The sequence below is a fragment of the Salmo salar genome, chromosome 09, assembly GCF_965601325.2.
Source record: "Salmo salar chromosome 09, fSalSal1, whole genome shotgun sequence".
NCBI classification, from domain to species: Eukaryota; Metazoa; Chordata; class Actinopteri; order Salmoniformes; family Salmonidae; genus Salmo; species Salmo salar.
In genome coordinates this window covers 144,130,387-144,148,043 of record NC_138299.1, presented here as the reverse complement: position 1 = coordinate 144,148,043, position 17,657 = coordinate 144,130,387, and the positions used below count along the sequence as shown (strand labels likewise).

General features: G+C 43.9%; 1 protein-coding gene across 1 annotated transcript in view; it reads left to right on the top strand.

Annotated features, from left to right (window-relative positions):
• LOC106613052 (solute carrier family 12 member 9) overlaps positions 1–15,405 on the top strand; it is a 54,385-nt gene extending 38,980 nt beyond the window's left edge. Inside the window, exons 10-13 of the mRNA XM_045724701.1 lie at positions 2,545–2,737; positions 6,489–6,663; positions 13,341–13,487; positions 13,611–15,405. Coding sequence (XP_045580657.1) covers positions 2,545–2,737; positions 6,489–6,663; positions 13,341–13,487; positions 13,611–14,548 — 1,453 coding nt within the window. The 3' untranslated portion in view covers positions 14,549–15,405. The remainder of the gene's footprint in view (positions 1–2,544; positions 2,738–6,488; positions 6,664–13,340; positions 13,488–13,610) is intronic.
• Positions 15,406–17,657: the final 2,252 nt, after the last annotated feature.

Here is a 17,657-nt window from a genome sequence, read left to right as displayed (position 1 = left end):
TCATATGATTGCACTCCCAAGACTCCATGTTACACAATAAATGTTAATTTTGTTCGATAATGTCCCTCTTTATATTCAAAAACCTCTGTTTTGTTGGTGCGTAATCCATTGGACAAAGCGCGGTCACAACAGACGGACGAAAAATCTAAAAAGTACCATAAAAGTTCGTAGAAACATGTCAAACGATGTTTATAATCAATCCTCAGGTTGTTTTTGTCATAATCGATCATACACTGCTCAAAAAAATAAAGGGAACAGTTAAACAACACAATGTAACTCCAAGTCAATCACACTTCTGTGAAATCAAACTGTCCCCTTAGGAAGCAACACTGATTGACAATACATTTCACATGCTGTTGTGCAAATGGAATAGACAACAGGTGGAAATAATAGGCAATTAGCAAGACACCCCCAATAAAGGAGTGGTTCTGCAGGTGGGGACCACAGACAACTTCTCAGTTCCTATGCTTCCTGGCTGATGTTTTGGTCACTTTTGAATGCTGGCGGTGCTTTCACTCTAGTGGTACCATGAGACGGAGTCTACAACCCACACAAGTGGCTCAGGTAGTGCAGCTCATCCAGGATGGCACATCAATGCGAGCTATGGCAAGAAGGTTTGCTGTGTCTGTCAGCGTAGTGTCCAGAGCATGGAGGCGCTACCAGGAGACAGGCCAGTACATCAGGAGATGTGGAGGAGGCCGTAGGAGGGCAACAACCCAGTAGCAGGACCGCTACCTCCGCCTTTGTGCGAAGGAGGAGCAGGAGGAGCACTGCCAGAGCCCTGCAAAATGACCTCCAGCAGGCCACAAATGTGCATGTGTCTGCTCAAACGGTCAGAAACAGACTCCATGAGGGTGGTATGAGGGCCCGACGTCCACAGGTGGGGGTTGTGCTTACAGCCCAACACCGTGCAGGACGTTTGGCATTTGCCAGAGAACACCAAGATTGGCAAATTCGCCACTGGCGCCCTGTGCTCTTCACAGATGAAAGCAGGTTCACACTGAGCACGTGACAAACGTGACAGAGTCTGGAGACGCCGTGGAGAACGTTCTGCTGCCTACAACATCCTCCAGCATGACCGATTTGGCGGTGGGTCAGTCATGGTGTGGGGTGGCATTTCTTTGGGGGGCCGCACAACCCTCCATGTGCTCGCCAGAGGTAGCCTGACTGCCATTAGGTACCGAGATGAGATCCTCAGACCCCTTGTGAGACCATATGCTGGTGCGGTTGGCCCTGGGTTCCTCCTAATGCAAGACAATGCTAGACCTCATGTGGCTGGAGTGTGTCAGCAGTTCCTGCAAGAGGAAGGCATTGATGCTATGGACTGGCCCGCCTGTTCCCCAGACCTGAATCCAATTGAGCACATCTGGGACATCATGTCTCGCTCCATCCACCAACACCACGTTGCACCACAGACTGTCCAGGAGTTGGCGGATGCTTTAGTCCAGGTCTGGGAGGAGATCCCTCAGGAGACCATCCGCCACCTCATCAGGAGCATGCCCAGGCGTTGTAGGGAGGTCATACAGGCACGTGGAGGCCACACACACTACTGAGCCTCATTTTGACTTGTTTTAAGGACATTCCATCAAAGTTGGATCAGCCTGTAGTGTGGTTTTCCACTTTAATTTTGAGTGTGACTCCAAATCCAGACCTCCATGGGTTGATAAATTGGATTTCCATTGATTATTTTTGTGTGATTTTGTTGTCAGCACATTCAACTATGTAAAGAAAAAAGTATTTAATAAGATTATTTATTTCATTCAGATCTAGGATGTGTTGTTTAAGTGTTCCCTTTTATTTTTTTGAGCATTATATTTCAACCGGACAATAGCTTCGTCAATAGAAAAGGAAAAACAAGAAACGCACTGTCCTGGTCACGCGCAGGACTCGTCTGAAAATTTCCACTGTCCTCTCATTGAAAGTGGTGTTCCTCATTTTTCAGAGTAAAAGCACGAAACAATGCCTAAAGACTGGCCATAGGGGAAGCCATAGGGATTGTGAACTGCGTCATAAGTCTTTGTATGGAAAAACAGGCTTTTCAAAAATAAAGGCACTTCCTGGATGGATTTTCGTCATATCAGTTTTGTTATACTCAGACACTATTTTAAAGTGTTTTCTATCCAAATCTACCAATTATATGCATATCCTAGCTTCTGGACCTGAGTAGCAGGCAGTTTACTTTGGGCACGCTTTTCATCCAAAATTCTGAATGCTGCCCCCTACCCTAGTGAGGTTAACTAACACACACTAATTTACTCTCGCTCAAACTCACACACATTAACACACATGTGCATGGACGCTACACACCAACTATATACATTTTCTATAGATGCAGTTAAAGTCATTAAGACTGCTCACAAAAACACAGCAGATAAATAACCCCATTACTTTCTATATACCGACTCACCTCCCACCTCCTCATGCTTAGAGCTTTACATTCACTTAGAATGCTCACGTGAGCAAGAGAAAGTGAGAGAGAAATTAAGATAATTTGCAAATGCATTTACGAGTGTGTGTGTGTAAACCCTTCCCCTCTCCCTCCAGGCCCACCTTCCGTTACTTCACGTGGCACACCTGTGTGTTGGGCATCGTGGGCTGTGCTGTTATGATGTTCCTGATTAACTCTATCTACGCCTCAGCCTCCATCGCCTTCATGCTGCTACTACTGCTGCTCATCCACTACCTCAGCCCTACCAGCAGCTGGGGGTATATCAGCCAGGCTCTCATCTTCCACCAGGTAGGTACACAGTACAGTGTGTGTGTGTGTGTGTGTGTGTGTGTACACACACACACACTTCCTCAGCTACATCAGTCTGCAGAACATTGTCATCCAGTAGGGTTGAGCGGTGTCCAGATTTTCATATCGTTATACTGCACTTCTCATCTCGGGATTTACGGTATTACCGGTTTAGTACACAAAACCGCATAAAAGCCCATTGGGCGTCTATTACCAGAATGCTAACAAAATTTGCACAATTAATAGCGAATTTCCATGGAGGCTGCTAGCTAAGTACTGTATGTTAACGAGCGCAAACGAAAATAAATGAATTGCAAAGACAGGCAATCTAGCTCATAAAGTTAAACATATATAGGTAGGAGTTACTCAATGTCGTTTTTGGTGAGTTTGGACATTTACAAGCGAATGTGAATGAGCAACATTGTGCAATTGAACCCATTTGTTATGCATGCTTGTCTGAAGGAACAACAACAGTACTGTCGCTAGTGCAGCATCCGTACATGTGTGGAGTCTGGATTCGCTAGGGCAACGGGCCTGCTTGCTCTGCTCTGACGAGGGGAAGGAGCAGACGGGCTGAGAACAGAGAAGAAGAAAAAAACGTCAGAGAATCAAGATAACAGTGGCAGTTGTACAGAACTCATTCAAAGGGCTTTGACTTCTCAAACATAGCAGAAAGCTAACACAGTATGATGCCCTGTCACCTTATTAATTCAGCCACTTACTTAGATGTCTAGCTAGTTAAACTTAAGGGTCGCATTAATGCAGAATTCGGTCACACAGGAAAACAATATAAAATGCATAAGAAATACAGTTTTGGCTGCGTTTTGTAAACGTAGCTCTAAAATGCTTCTTGTTGTAATTTCTGTTCGGCATCAGACTAATTTTGTACTTCAGTTGCACTTCTCCACTCGAATGAAAATTCAGGAACGGGCATTCTATCAGCAGACTTCGCTCTGACTGATGTGTAGCTACTTTTCTCTGGTACTTTTCTCAGTGTAACCAGCCTACTTCTCTCCAGTAAAATGCTAGATTAACTTTAAAACATAGGAAATGCAGCTGGCTACATTCTTTCTATGATAAACATTAGAAATATGATGGCCATGCATCATTTTTGCAAAATAGACCTTGCTTTTTCATTCTAAGCTCCGTGTGACTGCCAGCCAAATAGCGTTGCTCTACTGTTGTCATGACTTTCAATATAAAATGCAACCACTGTCAATACACTGCTGTACTCACCTCAGTCACCTGCTCCCGCTTTCTCCCGTTGTTATTTACAAACAAGTGGCTCAACTATGGGAAGCTTCATAATGTAAAATAATGGGCCAGGTCAAATGAAGAACGCGATTTGCTTTATCTCCTAACGTATTGCACAAGTTGACTGCAGGTATATACTTAAGTAGCTATAAATATAAACATTTATTGAAAAACTTCAAAGAAATAGTTTTGACGGTATTGAAAAAGCATCCCGTGGCTATTTTGAAATACCCTGTATAAGGTGTGTGTATATACGGTATACTGCCCAAGCCTTTTATTCACAAGTGTTTGTATATTTGTCCTCTATTCTACAAGCCGTTTGCTCTACACACCATATTTTCAAGGAGGGGGGTAGTGTTGCCAGGAGGGACCGTTGCCAAGGGGATGGTTGCCAGGGCAGCGAAGTGCCAGGAGCCTGTCAAAAGCTAGGCTGCTACAGGAGCATTATTACAGCCACTTAACTTATTGAGCCTTTCTCCTCCACTGCTCCCTCTCTCCTCCTCTCCTCCCCGTCCCCAGAGAGAGGGGGAAACGCAGAGAGACTGGCCCACTTAGATTAAACTAACGTGTGTGTGTGTGTCTGGGGATTACGAGGGTGCATGTTTCGGCAGTGCTCAGTATGGATCGGTGCCAACTGGGTGACATTGAGGAAAGACGAAGAAGGGATTCATGTGATCCAGCCAAGGAAGATGCAAGCTGATAGTATTGAAGGAGTGATAGAAATGAAGAGGTTATAGATTGCTAAAATAATCCAAGTTGGAAATGCAATGGAAGAGGGCAATGGAGAGGAGTGATTGAGAAAAGAAGTGATGGATCAGAAGACCGAGATGGATCAGGAGAGAGGGTGATGGAGAGAGACAGAGTGAGGGAGAGATGGAGCGGTAGATGAGTGGATGAGGCAGAAGCACATTGACTCCAGGACCTCTCTCTGTTTAGCAGAAACTTTGATAATGATGATTATGATGATAATGATTGTGTTATTATGAGTGTTTAGCGTTCTCATCATTAGCAGTATGTAAACACAAACATGCACACACTCGTATAAACATGCATTCACATGCATACACACACACTAATTATTCAGATGAGGTTGTCTGGTCATAAGCATGGTTTCAGTACTTTTTATCGTAGTGTTTAGTTATTAAAATACTTTTATCTTAGTCTCCCGTAAAGTAATCACTGATCTTAATGAAACCTAGAATCGACTACACATCTTTCACATATCCAGCCATGCCCCTTCAGTGATCACTCCAAGGAAGGGTGGAAGGAACAATGTTTTCAGAGGATTTTAATAGACCCATTATCTTGAATATCTGTAGGTTGGTGGCCATTTGGACCTAGTATTTGCTAATTATCTCTATGGTTGGCTAGGTAACAGGAATGGATATAGGAGAGGCAGGTTTATGTTCCAGACTTAGAATGTTTCAACATTAGTACTGTAGATATAATTACAGCTCTGTGATTTTGTGTAATGGGAGTATGGCGGGAGGCCGGCGACGCTCCCATTCCTTAATGACAACTATCTCTTCATGACCACCACACACCCCTCCTACACACTCCCTGGTCTGCAGTCTCTGCCACAGTCTCATGTCTTAATGGGATTCTGATTGTGGATCCAATTTGTTTCTGCATTGGCGGAATCCTGACTAGTCCACACAGACACACACTCTGCAGACAGGGAGCTTGGTGTGGGGGGTGCACAAGAACGTGTGTGTCAGAGGAGAGTAAAGGAATGGTTTTATTCAGTGTCGAACTTTAGCGATATACACCATGTTTCTAGTTGCCGGTAGTAACCAGATCTGTGATTTAGCCAACTCCTCTGTGGTTTGTTGTTGTACCATACATAATGTATATGACATGAACATGTATGAAATAACAATGAACAACTGGGGAGTTTGCCAAATCATCTGGCCACTAGTCTACAGTAGTAGCAACATGCCTTGGCAACCAATCTACTGTACACATGTAGGATCACTCTTTTGTTGCTGAGAATTTTACTGCACCGAAGGAAATGCAGATGAGCTTTGGGATTTAAATAAATTCACTGAAAGCCCACATTAACATCTTAACAGTATTGCACTTTTCATGTAGCCTACTTTTGGCCGGCTAATAGCCTAACTACCGGACTAAAAGTATTTTGCTGTGACAATATAGGTCAAATTAAGATTCTACGTCTGTGTGTTGTTACCACTTAGCATTCCAGTCATCCAGTCCTGATAACTATTGTGTGTGCAGTATAGAGCAGTGGTTCCCACCATGGGTACTAGGACCCCTGAGGACACTTGGCCTATCCATGGGGTAATTGTGAAGGCTCATGAGACCAAAATACACAAGGGAGTAGTTCATGGGTACTCCCTCGGGCAGAGCAAAATTCAGTTGGTCGTACATTTAACCCAAAACGGTTGGGAACCACTGCTATAGAGAATACAGTATACAGCTCTGTTGTAACCTGTCTCTCTCTCTCTCTCGGTCTTTCTCTTGTATTTCTTCCCCCCAGGTGCGTAAGTACCTGTTGATGTTGGATGTGCGTAAGGACCATGTGAAGTTCTGGAGACCCCAGGTGTTGCTGATGGTATCTAACCCTCGTAGCAGTGTAGGTCTCATCACCTTCATCAATGACATCAAGAAGAGTGGTCTCTATGTCCTGGGACATGTACTGCTAGGAGACCTGGGTAAGAGGGCATACGGAGACGTTGGCTTTTCAAGAATAAAGAAGCCTTTCACATTTCACTTCCATTATTCCCCAAGAGTGGCTGAATACCTCCCACTCATCCATTTCAGTTCAGGCTTCTTGGTGAATGTCTAGGGGAATTGTTTGACTGAGTTGATGTCAAACCAATGTTTGAAAAAGTATGTCTCTGACTTGGCTAGTACAGTAACTAAAGTTATGTGTGTGGTAAGCCAGGCTGCTTACCAGTGTGAAGTTTATTAGGTACACCACCTCGTTCGCGAAAATAGTCCGCTCCTACAGACAGTCGCTGCCAGGCGCTTGTTCCAATATCTCAGAAACGTCCGGCCTCCTGGGCTTTTCACCCACATCAGTGTCTAGGGTTTACCGAGAATGGTGCAACAAACAAAAGGCGACAGTCCTGTGGGCGTAAACAGCTCGTTGATGAGGTCGAAAGAGAATGGCAAGAATCATGCAAGCTAACATGTGGGCCACAAATGGGAAAATAACGGCGCAGTACAACGGTGTGTGCCAGGGGTTCCCAAACTTTTTCATTCAGGACCCCCTTCCAGCATTGAAGAACATCCGGCACCGACCCGTCGCGCCCGCACAGTTTGGGAACCACTGCTGAACGGGATCTGGGAATTCATAACTCGTCGGACCTTGTCACGGATGGGCTATTGCAGCAGTCGACCACACCAGGCTCCACTCTTCTCCGCTAGAAACAAGAAGGAGCACCTCCAGTGGGTACGCCATCACCAACACAGGACAATTGAGGAGTGGAAAAACATTACCTGGTCCAACGAATCCCGGTTCCTGTTGCATCATGCTGATGGCAGAGTCAGAATTTGACATAAGCCGCATGAGTCCATGGCCCCATCCTGCCTGGTGTCAACAGTACAGGCTGGTGGTGTGTGGGGAATGTTTTCCTGGCACAGGTCAGGTCCCTCGGTCAAGTCCTTTGATACCAATTGAGCAACGTTTTCATGCCCCAAAGAATTCAGACTGTTCTGGATTCATAGAGGGGGCAGGGTCAGAGCTGGTACTGGATGGGTGTACCTAATAAACTGGCCACTTAGTGTGTGTGTGTGTGTAGTGTTATATGGTGTCCTGTGATCAGGCTGTTCTCTGGTATAGTGTCACTTTTTTTTTATCTTGACAAGGCTTTCAGTGGTGACCGAGCTCCTCCAGTATTGACAAGCCCAACCTCTCTGTGTGTCTCAATTCAATTCAATTCAAGGGCTTTATTGGCATGGGAAACATATGTTAACATTGCCAAAGCAAGTGAAATACAGTTGAAGTCGGAAGTTTACGTGCACCTTAGACAAATACATTTAAACTCAGTTTTTCACAATTCCTGACATTTAATCCTAGTACAATTTACCTGTCTTCGGTCAGTTAGATCACTTTATTTTGCAGCATCTTCACAAGGTCCTTTGCTGTTGTTCTGGGATTGAGTTGCACTTTTCGCACCAAAGTACGTTCATCTCTAGGAGACAGAACGGGTCTCCTTCCTGAGCGGTATGATGGCTGCATGGTCCCATGGTGTTTATACTTGTGTACAATTGTTTGTACAGATGAACGTGGTACCTTCAGGCGTTTGGAAATTGCTCCCAAGGATGAACCAGACTTGTGGAGGTCTACAATTTTTTTTTTCTGAGGTCTTGGCTGATTTCTTTTGATTTTCCCATGATGTTAAGCAAAGAGGCACTGAGTTTGAATGTAGGCATTGAAATATACTGCTCAAAAAAATAAAGGGAACACTTAAACAACACAATGTAACTCCAAGTCAATCACACTTCTGTGAAATCAAACTGTCCACTTAGGAAGCAACACTGATTGACAATAAATTTCACATGCTGTTGTGCAAATGGAATAGACAACAGGTGGAAATTATAGGCAATAAGCAAGACACCCCCAATAAAGTAGTGGTTCTGCAGGTGGAGACCACAGACCACTTCTCAGTTCCTATGCTTCCTGGCTGATGTTTTGGTCACTTTTGAATGCTGGCGGTGCTTTCACTCTAGCGGTAGCATGAGACTGAGTCTACAACCCACACAAGTGGCTCAGGTAGTGCAGCTCATCCAGGATGGCACATCAATGTGGCAAGAAGGTTTGCTGTGTCTGTCAGCGTAGTGTCCAGAGCATGGAGGCACTACCAGGAGACAGGCCAGTACATCAGGAGACGTGGAGGAGGCCGTAGGAGGGCAACAACCCAGCAGCAGGACCGCTACCTCCGCCTTTGTGCAAGGAGGAGCAGGAGGAGTACTGCCAGAGCCCTGCAAAATGACCTCCAGCAGGCCACAAATGTGCATGTCTGCTCAAACGGTCAGAAACAGACTCCATGAGGGTGGTATGAGGGCCCGACGTCCACAGGTGGGAGTTGTGCTTACAGCCCAACACCGTGCATGATGTTTGGCATTTGCCAGAGGAAACCAAGATTGGCAAATTCGCCACTGGCGCCCTGTGCTCTTCACAGATGAAAGCAGGTTCACACTGAGCACGTGACAGACGTGACAGAGTCTGGAGACGCCGTGGAGAACGTTCTGCTGCCTGCAACATCCTCCAGCATGACCGATTTGGCGGTGGGTCAGTCATGGTGTGGGGTGGCATTTTTTTGGGGGGCCGCACAGCCCTCCATGTGCTCGCCAGAGGTAGACTGACTGCCATTAGGTACCGAGATGAGATCCTCAGACCCCTTGTGAGACCATATGCTGGTGCGGTTGGCCCTGGGTTCCTCCTAATGCAAGACAATGCTAGACCTCATGTGGCTGGAGTGTCAGCAGTTCCTGCAAGAGGAAGGCATTGATGCTATGGACTGGCCCGCCCGTTCCCTAGACCTGAATCCAATTGAGCACATCTGGGACATCATGTCTCGCTCCATCCACCAACGCCACGTTGCACCACAGACTGTCCAGGAGTTGGCGGATGCTTTAGTCCAGGTCTGGGAGGAGATCCCTCAGGAGACCATCCGCCACCTCATCAGGAGCATGCCCAGGCATTGTAGGGAGGTCATACAGGCACGTGGGGGCCACACACACTACTGAGCCTCATTTTGACTTGTTTTAAGGACATTACATCAAAGTTGGATCAGCCTGTAGTGTGGTTTTCCACTTTAATTTTGAGTGTGACTCGAAATCCAGACCTCCATGGGTTGATGAATTGGATTTCCATTGATTATTTTTGTGTGATTTTGTTGTCAGCACATTCAACTATGTAAAGAAAAAAGTATTTAATAAGATTATTTCTTTCTTTCAGATCTAGGATGTGTTGTTTAAGTGTTCCCTTTATTTTTTTGAGCAGTGTACATCCAACAGGTTCACCTCCAATTGACTGAAATGATGTCAATTAGCCTATCAGAACCTTCTAAAGCCTTGACATTTTCTGGAAGTTTCCAAGCTGTTTAAAGGCACAGTCATCTTTGTGTATGTAAACTTCTGACCCACTGGAATTGTGATTAAGTGAAATAATATGTCTATAAACAATTGTTGGAAAAATTATTTGTGTCATGCACAAAGTAGATGTCCTAACCGACTTGCCAAAACTATAGTTTGTAAATAACCTCTCTAGGACATATGGGACGGTAGCGTCCCACTTCGCCAACAGCCAGTGAAATAGCAGAGCGCCAAATTCGAAACAACAAAAATCTCATAATTCAAATTTCTCACACACATGCAAGTATTATACACCATTTTAAACATAATCTTCTCGTTAATCCAACCACATTGTCTGATTTCAAAAAGGCTTTACGGTGAAAACATAGCATTAGATTATGTTAGGAGAGCACCTAGACAAGAAAAACCACACAGCCATGTTCCAAGCAAGGAGAGGCGTCACAAAAACCAGAAATACAGCTAAAATGAATCACTAACCTTTGATCTTCATCAGATGGCACTCATAGGACTTCATGTTACACAATACATGTATGTTTTGCTCGATAAAGTTCATATTTATATCCAAAAACACCATTTTACATTGGCGCGTGACGTTCAGAAAGTTTTTTCCTTCCAAAACCTTCGGTGAATGAGCACATCAATTTACAGAAATACTCATCATAAACTTTGATAAAAGAGTTATGCACAGAATTATAGATGCACTTCTCCTTAATGCAACCGCTGTGTCAGATTTCAAAAAAGTTTTACGGCGAAAGCGAACTTTGCAATAATCTGAGTACAGCGCTCAGATATCAAAACAAGCCATACAGATACCTGCCATTTGAGTCAACAGAAGTCACAAATAACATTATAAATATTCACTTACCTTTGATGATCTTCATCAGAATGCACTCCCAGGAATCCCAGTTCCACTATAAATGTTAGTTTTGTCCGATAAAGTTCATATTTATGTCCAAATACCTCCATTTTGTTCGTGTTTAGTCCTGCACTCCAAATTCACTAAGCGCGTGAGTTTATTCCAGACGAAAAGTAAAAATGGTTCCATTACAGTTCGTAGAAACATGTCAAACGATGTAGAGAATCAATCTTTAGGATGTTTTTATCATAAATCTGCAATAATAATCCAACCGGACAATTCCATTGTCTTTAGAATTGAAAGGCAGCTCGCTCTCACGGGCGCGCGCATGTTTGAGCTCAAGCCAATTTTCCAGACACATGACTGAATCAGCTCTTATTCTCTTCCATTTCACAGTAGAAGCCTGAAACATAGTTCTAAGAGACTGTTGACATCTAGTGGAAGCCTTAGGAAGTGCAAAATGACCCCACAGACACTGTGTATTATATAGGCAATCACTTGAAAAACTACAAATCTCAGATTTCCCACTTCCTGGTTGGATGTTTGTCAGGTTTTTGCCTGACATGTGGGTTCTGTTATACTCACAGACATCATTCAAACAGTTTTAGAAACGTCAGTGTTTTCTATCCAAATCTACTAATTATATGCATATTCTAGCTTTTGTGCCTGAGTTGCAGGCATTTTACTTTGGGCATGTTTTTCATCCAAGCTACTCAATACTGCCCCCCTTTCCTCAAAAAGTTAACAAGAAACTTCTGACTTCAACTGTAGATAATAAACAAAAGTGAAATAAACAATAAAAATTTGCAGTGAACATTACACTCATAAAGTTCCAAAAGAGTAACCATTTCAAATGTCATGTCTATATAGTGTTGTAACGATGTGCAAATAGTTAAAGTACAAAAGGGAAAATAAATATGGGTTGTATTTACAGTGGTATTTGTTCTTCACTGGTTGCCCTTTTCTTGTAGCCACAGGTCGCACATCTTGCTGCTGTGATGGCACACTATGGTATTTCACCCAGTAGATACGGAAGTTTATCAAAATTGGGTTTGTTTTTGAATTCTTTGTGGATCTCTGTAATCGGAGGGAAATATGTCTCTCTCATATGGTCATACATTTGGCAGGAGGTTAGGAAGTGCAGCTCAGTTTCCACCTCATTTTGTGGGCAGTGTACACATGCACATAGACCTGGTTCTCAAGAGAAGACAAGCTGCCTACTGTGGCCTTTCTCAATAGCAAGGCTATGCTCACTGAGTCTGTACATAGTCAAGGCTTTCCTTAAGTTTGGGTCAGGCCACTGTGTACTCTCTGTTTAGGGCCAAATAGCATTCTAGTTTGCAGTTTAAAAAAAATATATATTTCCAATGTGTCAAGTAATTATCTTTTTGTTTTCTCATGATTTGGTTGGGTCTAATTGTGTTGCTGTGCTGTCCTAGGGCTCTGTGGGGTCTGTCTGTGTTTGTGAACAGAGCCCCAGGACCAGCTTGCTTCGGGGAGTCTTCTCCAGGTTCATCTCTCTGTAGGTGATGGCTTTGTTATGGAAGGTTTGGGAATCGCTTGCTTTTTGGTGGTTGTAGAATTTAACATGTTTTTCTGGATTTTAATCATTTGCGGGTATCTGCCTAATTCTGCTCTGCATGCATTATTTGGTGTTTTACGTTGTACACGGAGGATATTTTTGCAGAATTCTGCATGCAGAGTCTCAATTTGGTGTTTTATCCCATTTTGTGAATTATTGGTTGGTGAGAGGACACCAGACCTCACAACCATAAAGTAAACTGATTCAAGTATTTTTGGGGGCAGATTCTAATTGGTATGTCAAATGTTATGTTCCTTTTGATGGCATAGAAAGCCCTTGCCTTGTGTCTCAGCTCATTTACAGCTTTGTGGAAGTTACCTGTGGCACTGATGTTTAGGTTGAGGTATGTATAGTTTTTTGTGTGCTCTCGGGCAACGGTGTCCAGATGGAATTTGTATTTGTGGTCCTGGCGACTGGACCTTTTTTGGAACACCATTTTACTCAGATTTAATGTCAGGGCCCAGGTCTGGCTAAATCTGTGCAGAAGATTGTAGGTGCTGCTGTAGGCCCTCCTTTGTTGGTGACAGAAACATCAGATCATCAGCAAATGGTAGATGTTTGACTTAAGATTCTAGTAAGGTGAGGCCAGGTGCTGCAGACTATTCTAGTTCCCTCGCCAATTCATTGATCTATATGTTGAAGAGGGTGGGGCTTCTCTCTCGTGTCTCTTCTGTCTGGAGCTTATGTTCTTCTGTGGCACACTGCCAAATCAGGTCACTATACAGAGAAAGAACTTCATCTCTTATTCTCTAAGAGCACTTGGCAGATAATGGCCCCTGGCCAAAATGTTTGTATAGATATTTATGTTTTGTTTCTCTCTCGCTCTCTGTCCCCCCCTTCTCTCTCAGACACATTACCGTCCGACCCTCTCCAGTGTCGTTATGACTCATGGTTGTCTCTGGTGGACCACCTCAACATCAAGGCATTTGTCAACCTCACCTTGGCTGACTCAGTACGGCACGGAGTCCAACATCTACTCTTCATCTCTGGCCTAGGTCAGTGAGTCCATTCACTACTCTCTGATACCATGTTCTCTATTAGCTGTAACTGGCCCTTTGACTCTTACTATCATACCCATTGACTCGTCTCTCCCTCTTTCCATCCCTTTGTCTTTCTAGGTGGGATGAGGCCCAACACCTTGGTCCTGGGTTTCTATGATGACTGCACCCCCAAAGACAAACTCACTGACCACAACCTCGCAGATGCCACCGTCCCCACTCAGGACCCCGAGGACGAACGCCCGCCCTACCACTTCCCTGCCCTGCGGGCGTCCATTGATGGCAACGGAGAAAACGGAAAAGTCATGGGACCCCAAGAATACGTGGCGGTGATCGCAGACGCCATGAAGATGTTGAAGAATGTAGCGCTAGCCCGCTACTTCCACCAGTTCGACCGGGCCTCGACCATCTCCTCATCCCCAGGGAAGGGTGCTCTGTACGTGGACGTGTGGCCCGTCAACCTGCTGAGGCCAGACAGCTCCAGCTACGTAGACACCTGCTCCCTCTTCCTGCTCCAGCTCGCCTGTGTCCTCAACATGGTCCGCGCCTGGCGCCATGCTAGACTCCGCCTCTTTCTGTGTGTGGAGGAAGGGCGGAGCCTGCGGGGCTCTGAAGCGAAGCTGGGGCAGCTGCTAAAGGAGCTGAGGATCAAAGCCAACGTGTACACAGTGCCCTGGGACCAGCAGGTGGCGCTACATTGGCAGAGGCAGGGTGAGGCGGGCAAGCAGAGGCCCTCCCACCAATCACGGAGAGAGGAGGAGGAGGGGCTGGGAAAGATGGGGTTGTTTGAGGAGGAGGAGGAAGGAGACGACGACTATGTGAATAGCTTCCCTAGCAACGCCACAAGGCTGTCGGATGAGTATCTGTCGGCGGTTAATAGGTTGATCCTGGAGCAGGCCCGTCCCCCTCCGGCTGTGCGTTTCCTGTATTTGCCCCGCCCCCCGGCTGACACGCGCCGCTACACGGCCTACCTGCGCCAGCTGGACTTGCTCACCAAGGATCTGGGTCCTACCCTGCTCATACACGGGGTTACACCTGTCCTCACCACTGACCTCTAACCCTAAACTTTCACCAGCTAACCCCTGATTAAACCCTTATTTCATCCCCTTACCAAATTGCTGCAGGTAGAAGTGGTACTTAGACAAAGGTCAAGGATCCACTTACCTTCTTCAAAGCTGTACTAAAATACAGCCCCATCCTCCTTATGAATATGGAAGGATTCCACTGGCCAAAAAGTAAATAATAAATAATATATTGATTTTACTCCTTCAAGGGGACTGAAGTCTGACACTCTGCCAAGTCATTGGAGCTCAGCTAAATGTTTTCTTTTCTGAAAGCACTTTTGTAGTTTATCTACAAGATAAGAAACATGTGACCTTTAAACGTTTACAGTTCAAATATGAAAATCCATCGAACTGTTTAATGGAACTATCTATTTATAGAAACAACAACAAAAAATAATTAAAGAAATGTATTTGGGTGCACTTGATTTTTTTTCTTCCCTTTGTATCGTTATGACTATGCATTACTGACTGAACTGATCAGAATACCAAGTGCCCTTGTGTGCCTGAGTGTAGAAGACTATAAATTGCACACTCCTCATGTAGGCTTTAGGACCAGTAGTTTCCTGGACCAACTCAAGTCTACATGGAATCCCATGGATGTTTACTGAAAGGATATCTAATCTATATAGATCTATTTAATCTCCATGAAGCCCTTCTATTGGACACTACACTCCTGTGCAAAGAATGCTGGTATATGACAGGTCCTAAGCAGCTCAATGACTTTTTGGATGAACACATACCGGTACATCGACACTTTTAAATTAAAGAAAAAATGACATTTTAAAAGCACCATCAAAATCATATTTTAAAGTGTGTATATTGTAATTGAATAAAGAAGCTGTTTTGTATAAGTTCTGTGTCGTCTTTTTTTCATTTCACTGTCATTGTGCCAGCAATTTATCTAAACCTAGTTGAAATGTTGATTGTCTATGTTCAGGTCTGTAAATATACTAAACAAAAATATAAATGCAACATGTAGTTGGTTTCATGAGCTGAAATAAAATATCCCAGAAATGTTCCATTCTCACAAAAAAAGCTTATTTAAAAAAATAAAATAAAAATGTACGTCGCTGTTAGTGAGCGTTTCTCCTTTGCCTAAATACATCCACCTGACTCCTGTGGCATATCAAGAAGTTGATTAAACAGCATGATCATTACACAGGTGCACCTTGTGCTGGGGACAATAAAAGGCCTCTCTTAAATGTGCAGTTTTATCACTCATCACAATGCCACAGATGTCTCAAGTTTTCAGGGAGTGTGCAATTGGCATGCTGACTGGGAAAGTCCACTAGGGCTGCTGCCAGATAAATGAATGTTCATTTTAAAACCATAATGTTTTAAATGCCTTGGCAGTTCGTCCAACCGGCCTCACAATCGCAAACCATGTGTACATTTTTTTTTTTTTTAAATAATACGTTTTTGTTTATCGGTGCTTTTCGCTCTCAAGTTTAACCATTACCAACCTTTTTTTACCACGACATCACTGATAATTGATGTCTGTCTGTGTGGTGCTTGATTAGTAATGCTTATAATACAAATATTTTTTATTTTATTATTTCACCTTTATTTAACCAGGTAGGCTAGTTGAGAACAAGTTCTCATTTACAACTGCGACCTGGCCAAGATAAAGCAAAGCAGTGTGACACAAACAACAGAGTTACACATTGAATAAACAAGCATACAGTCAATAACACAATGGAAAAAAAGGTATGTACAGTGTGTGCAAATGAGGTGAGATAAGGCAATAAATAGGCCATAGTGGTGAAATAATTACAATTTAGCAATTTAAACACTGGCGTGATAGACGTGCCAAAGATTAATGTGCAAGTAGAAATACTGCTGTGCAAAGGAGCATCAAAAAAATAACAGTATGGAGATGAGGTAGTTAGATGGGCTGTTTACAGATTGGCTATGTACAGGTGCAGTGATCTGTGAGCTGCTCTGACAGCTGGTGCTTAAAGCTAGTGAGGGAGATATGAGTCTCTCTGAACGCTATGCAATTGAGAATATAGATATCGATATAAAGAGTTGATTTGATTGTATGCAATGCATCGATACAACTGACTGCGCAGTCGCTGATGCTGCGTGTCAGTCTGAATCATTTTAACTTAACCCTTGTGTAGTCTTAACATTCTGTATACTCCCCTTGTCCTAAGGGTAAAAAATGACACGCCTTCACTATAAACCCCTAAAATAAAGCAGCTGAATTGAATTTAGGTGTATTATTGTTATTATTGCTATAGGTACTGCATAGGTGTAAACATTGTTTTAGCAAGAGATGGCACTTGTGCAGAAAGTAGTTTTGAATGCATTTCATTGAAGGGAAACAATAACAGTCTTGAACATTTTTGGCAACAGTGAAATATTCTTATATACTGTACAATGAGTAATTCTACAAAATACTAGTCTTCTCCCATTTTTTTAACCATTGCCCCCACCCACAAGGTGTATAAACAACAAAATAAGATAATAGATACAAAACAAAAATGTGAAGAACATAAATCAATCAACTCTAATTAGCACATGTAGGACAGTATGCAAGTGTGTGTGCATAGACTTTGCAGATGTATTTCTCACATGTGCAGCACATAGTATTTGTGTTACAGTCCTTTTTTGGGGGGCAGAATTGGCATTTCCTCTTGCCTGCCCCAGCTGCAGCCTCAGGTGGATAAGGACAAGATTAAGCCCCCTGAACAGCTTTCACAAGCGCTGCAAAGGCTGCTGTGTGGGGGAGGTGCTCCCTTCTTTGAATGTGAGGTGTTACAAGTGCCTTTCCCAGCTGCTCCAGGAACACCCTCTTGTTCTGCTTGTCAGGCATCCAGGTAGGGTTGATCTTGTTCCATATCACGAAGGCATTGTATGAGGACACATCAATGATGTTATGGAAGATGACCAGGGGCCAGCGGGCAGTTATCCTCCTGCAGCTGTAAATTCCAATCACCTTGTCCAGGTTGTCCATGCCTCCTTTGTTGTGGTTGTAGTCCAGGATAATAGCTGGCTTCCTGTCCTCATGATCACTGATCTCAGCCGTTTTGTGCAGTGTGCTTAGGAGGACCACATTCTTGTTCCTCTTTGGGAGGTAAGAAACTAGAGTGGTGGTCCA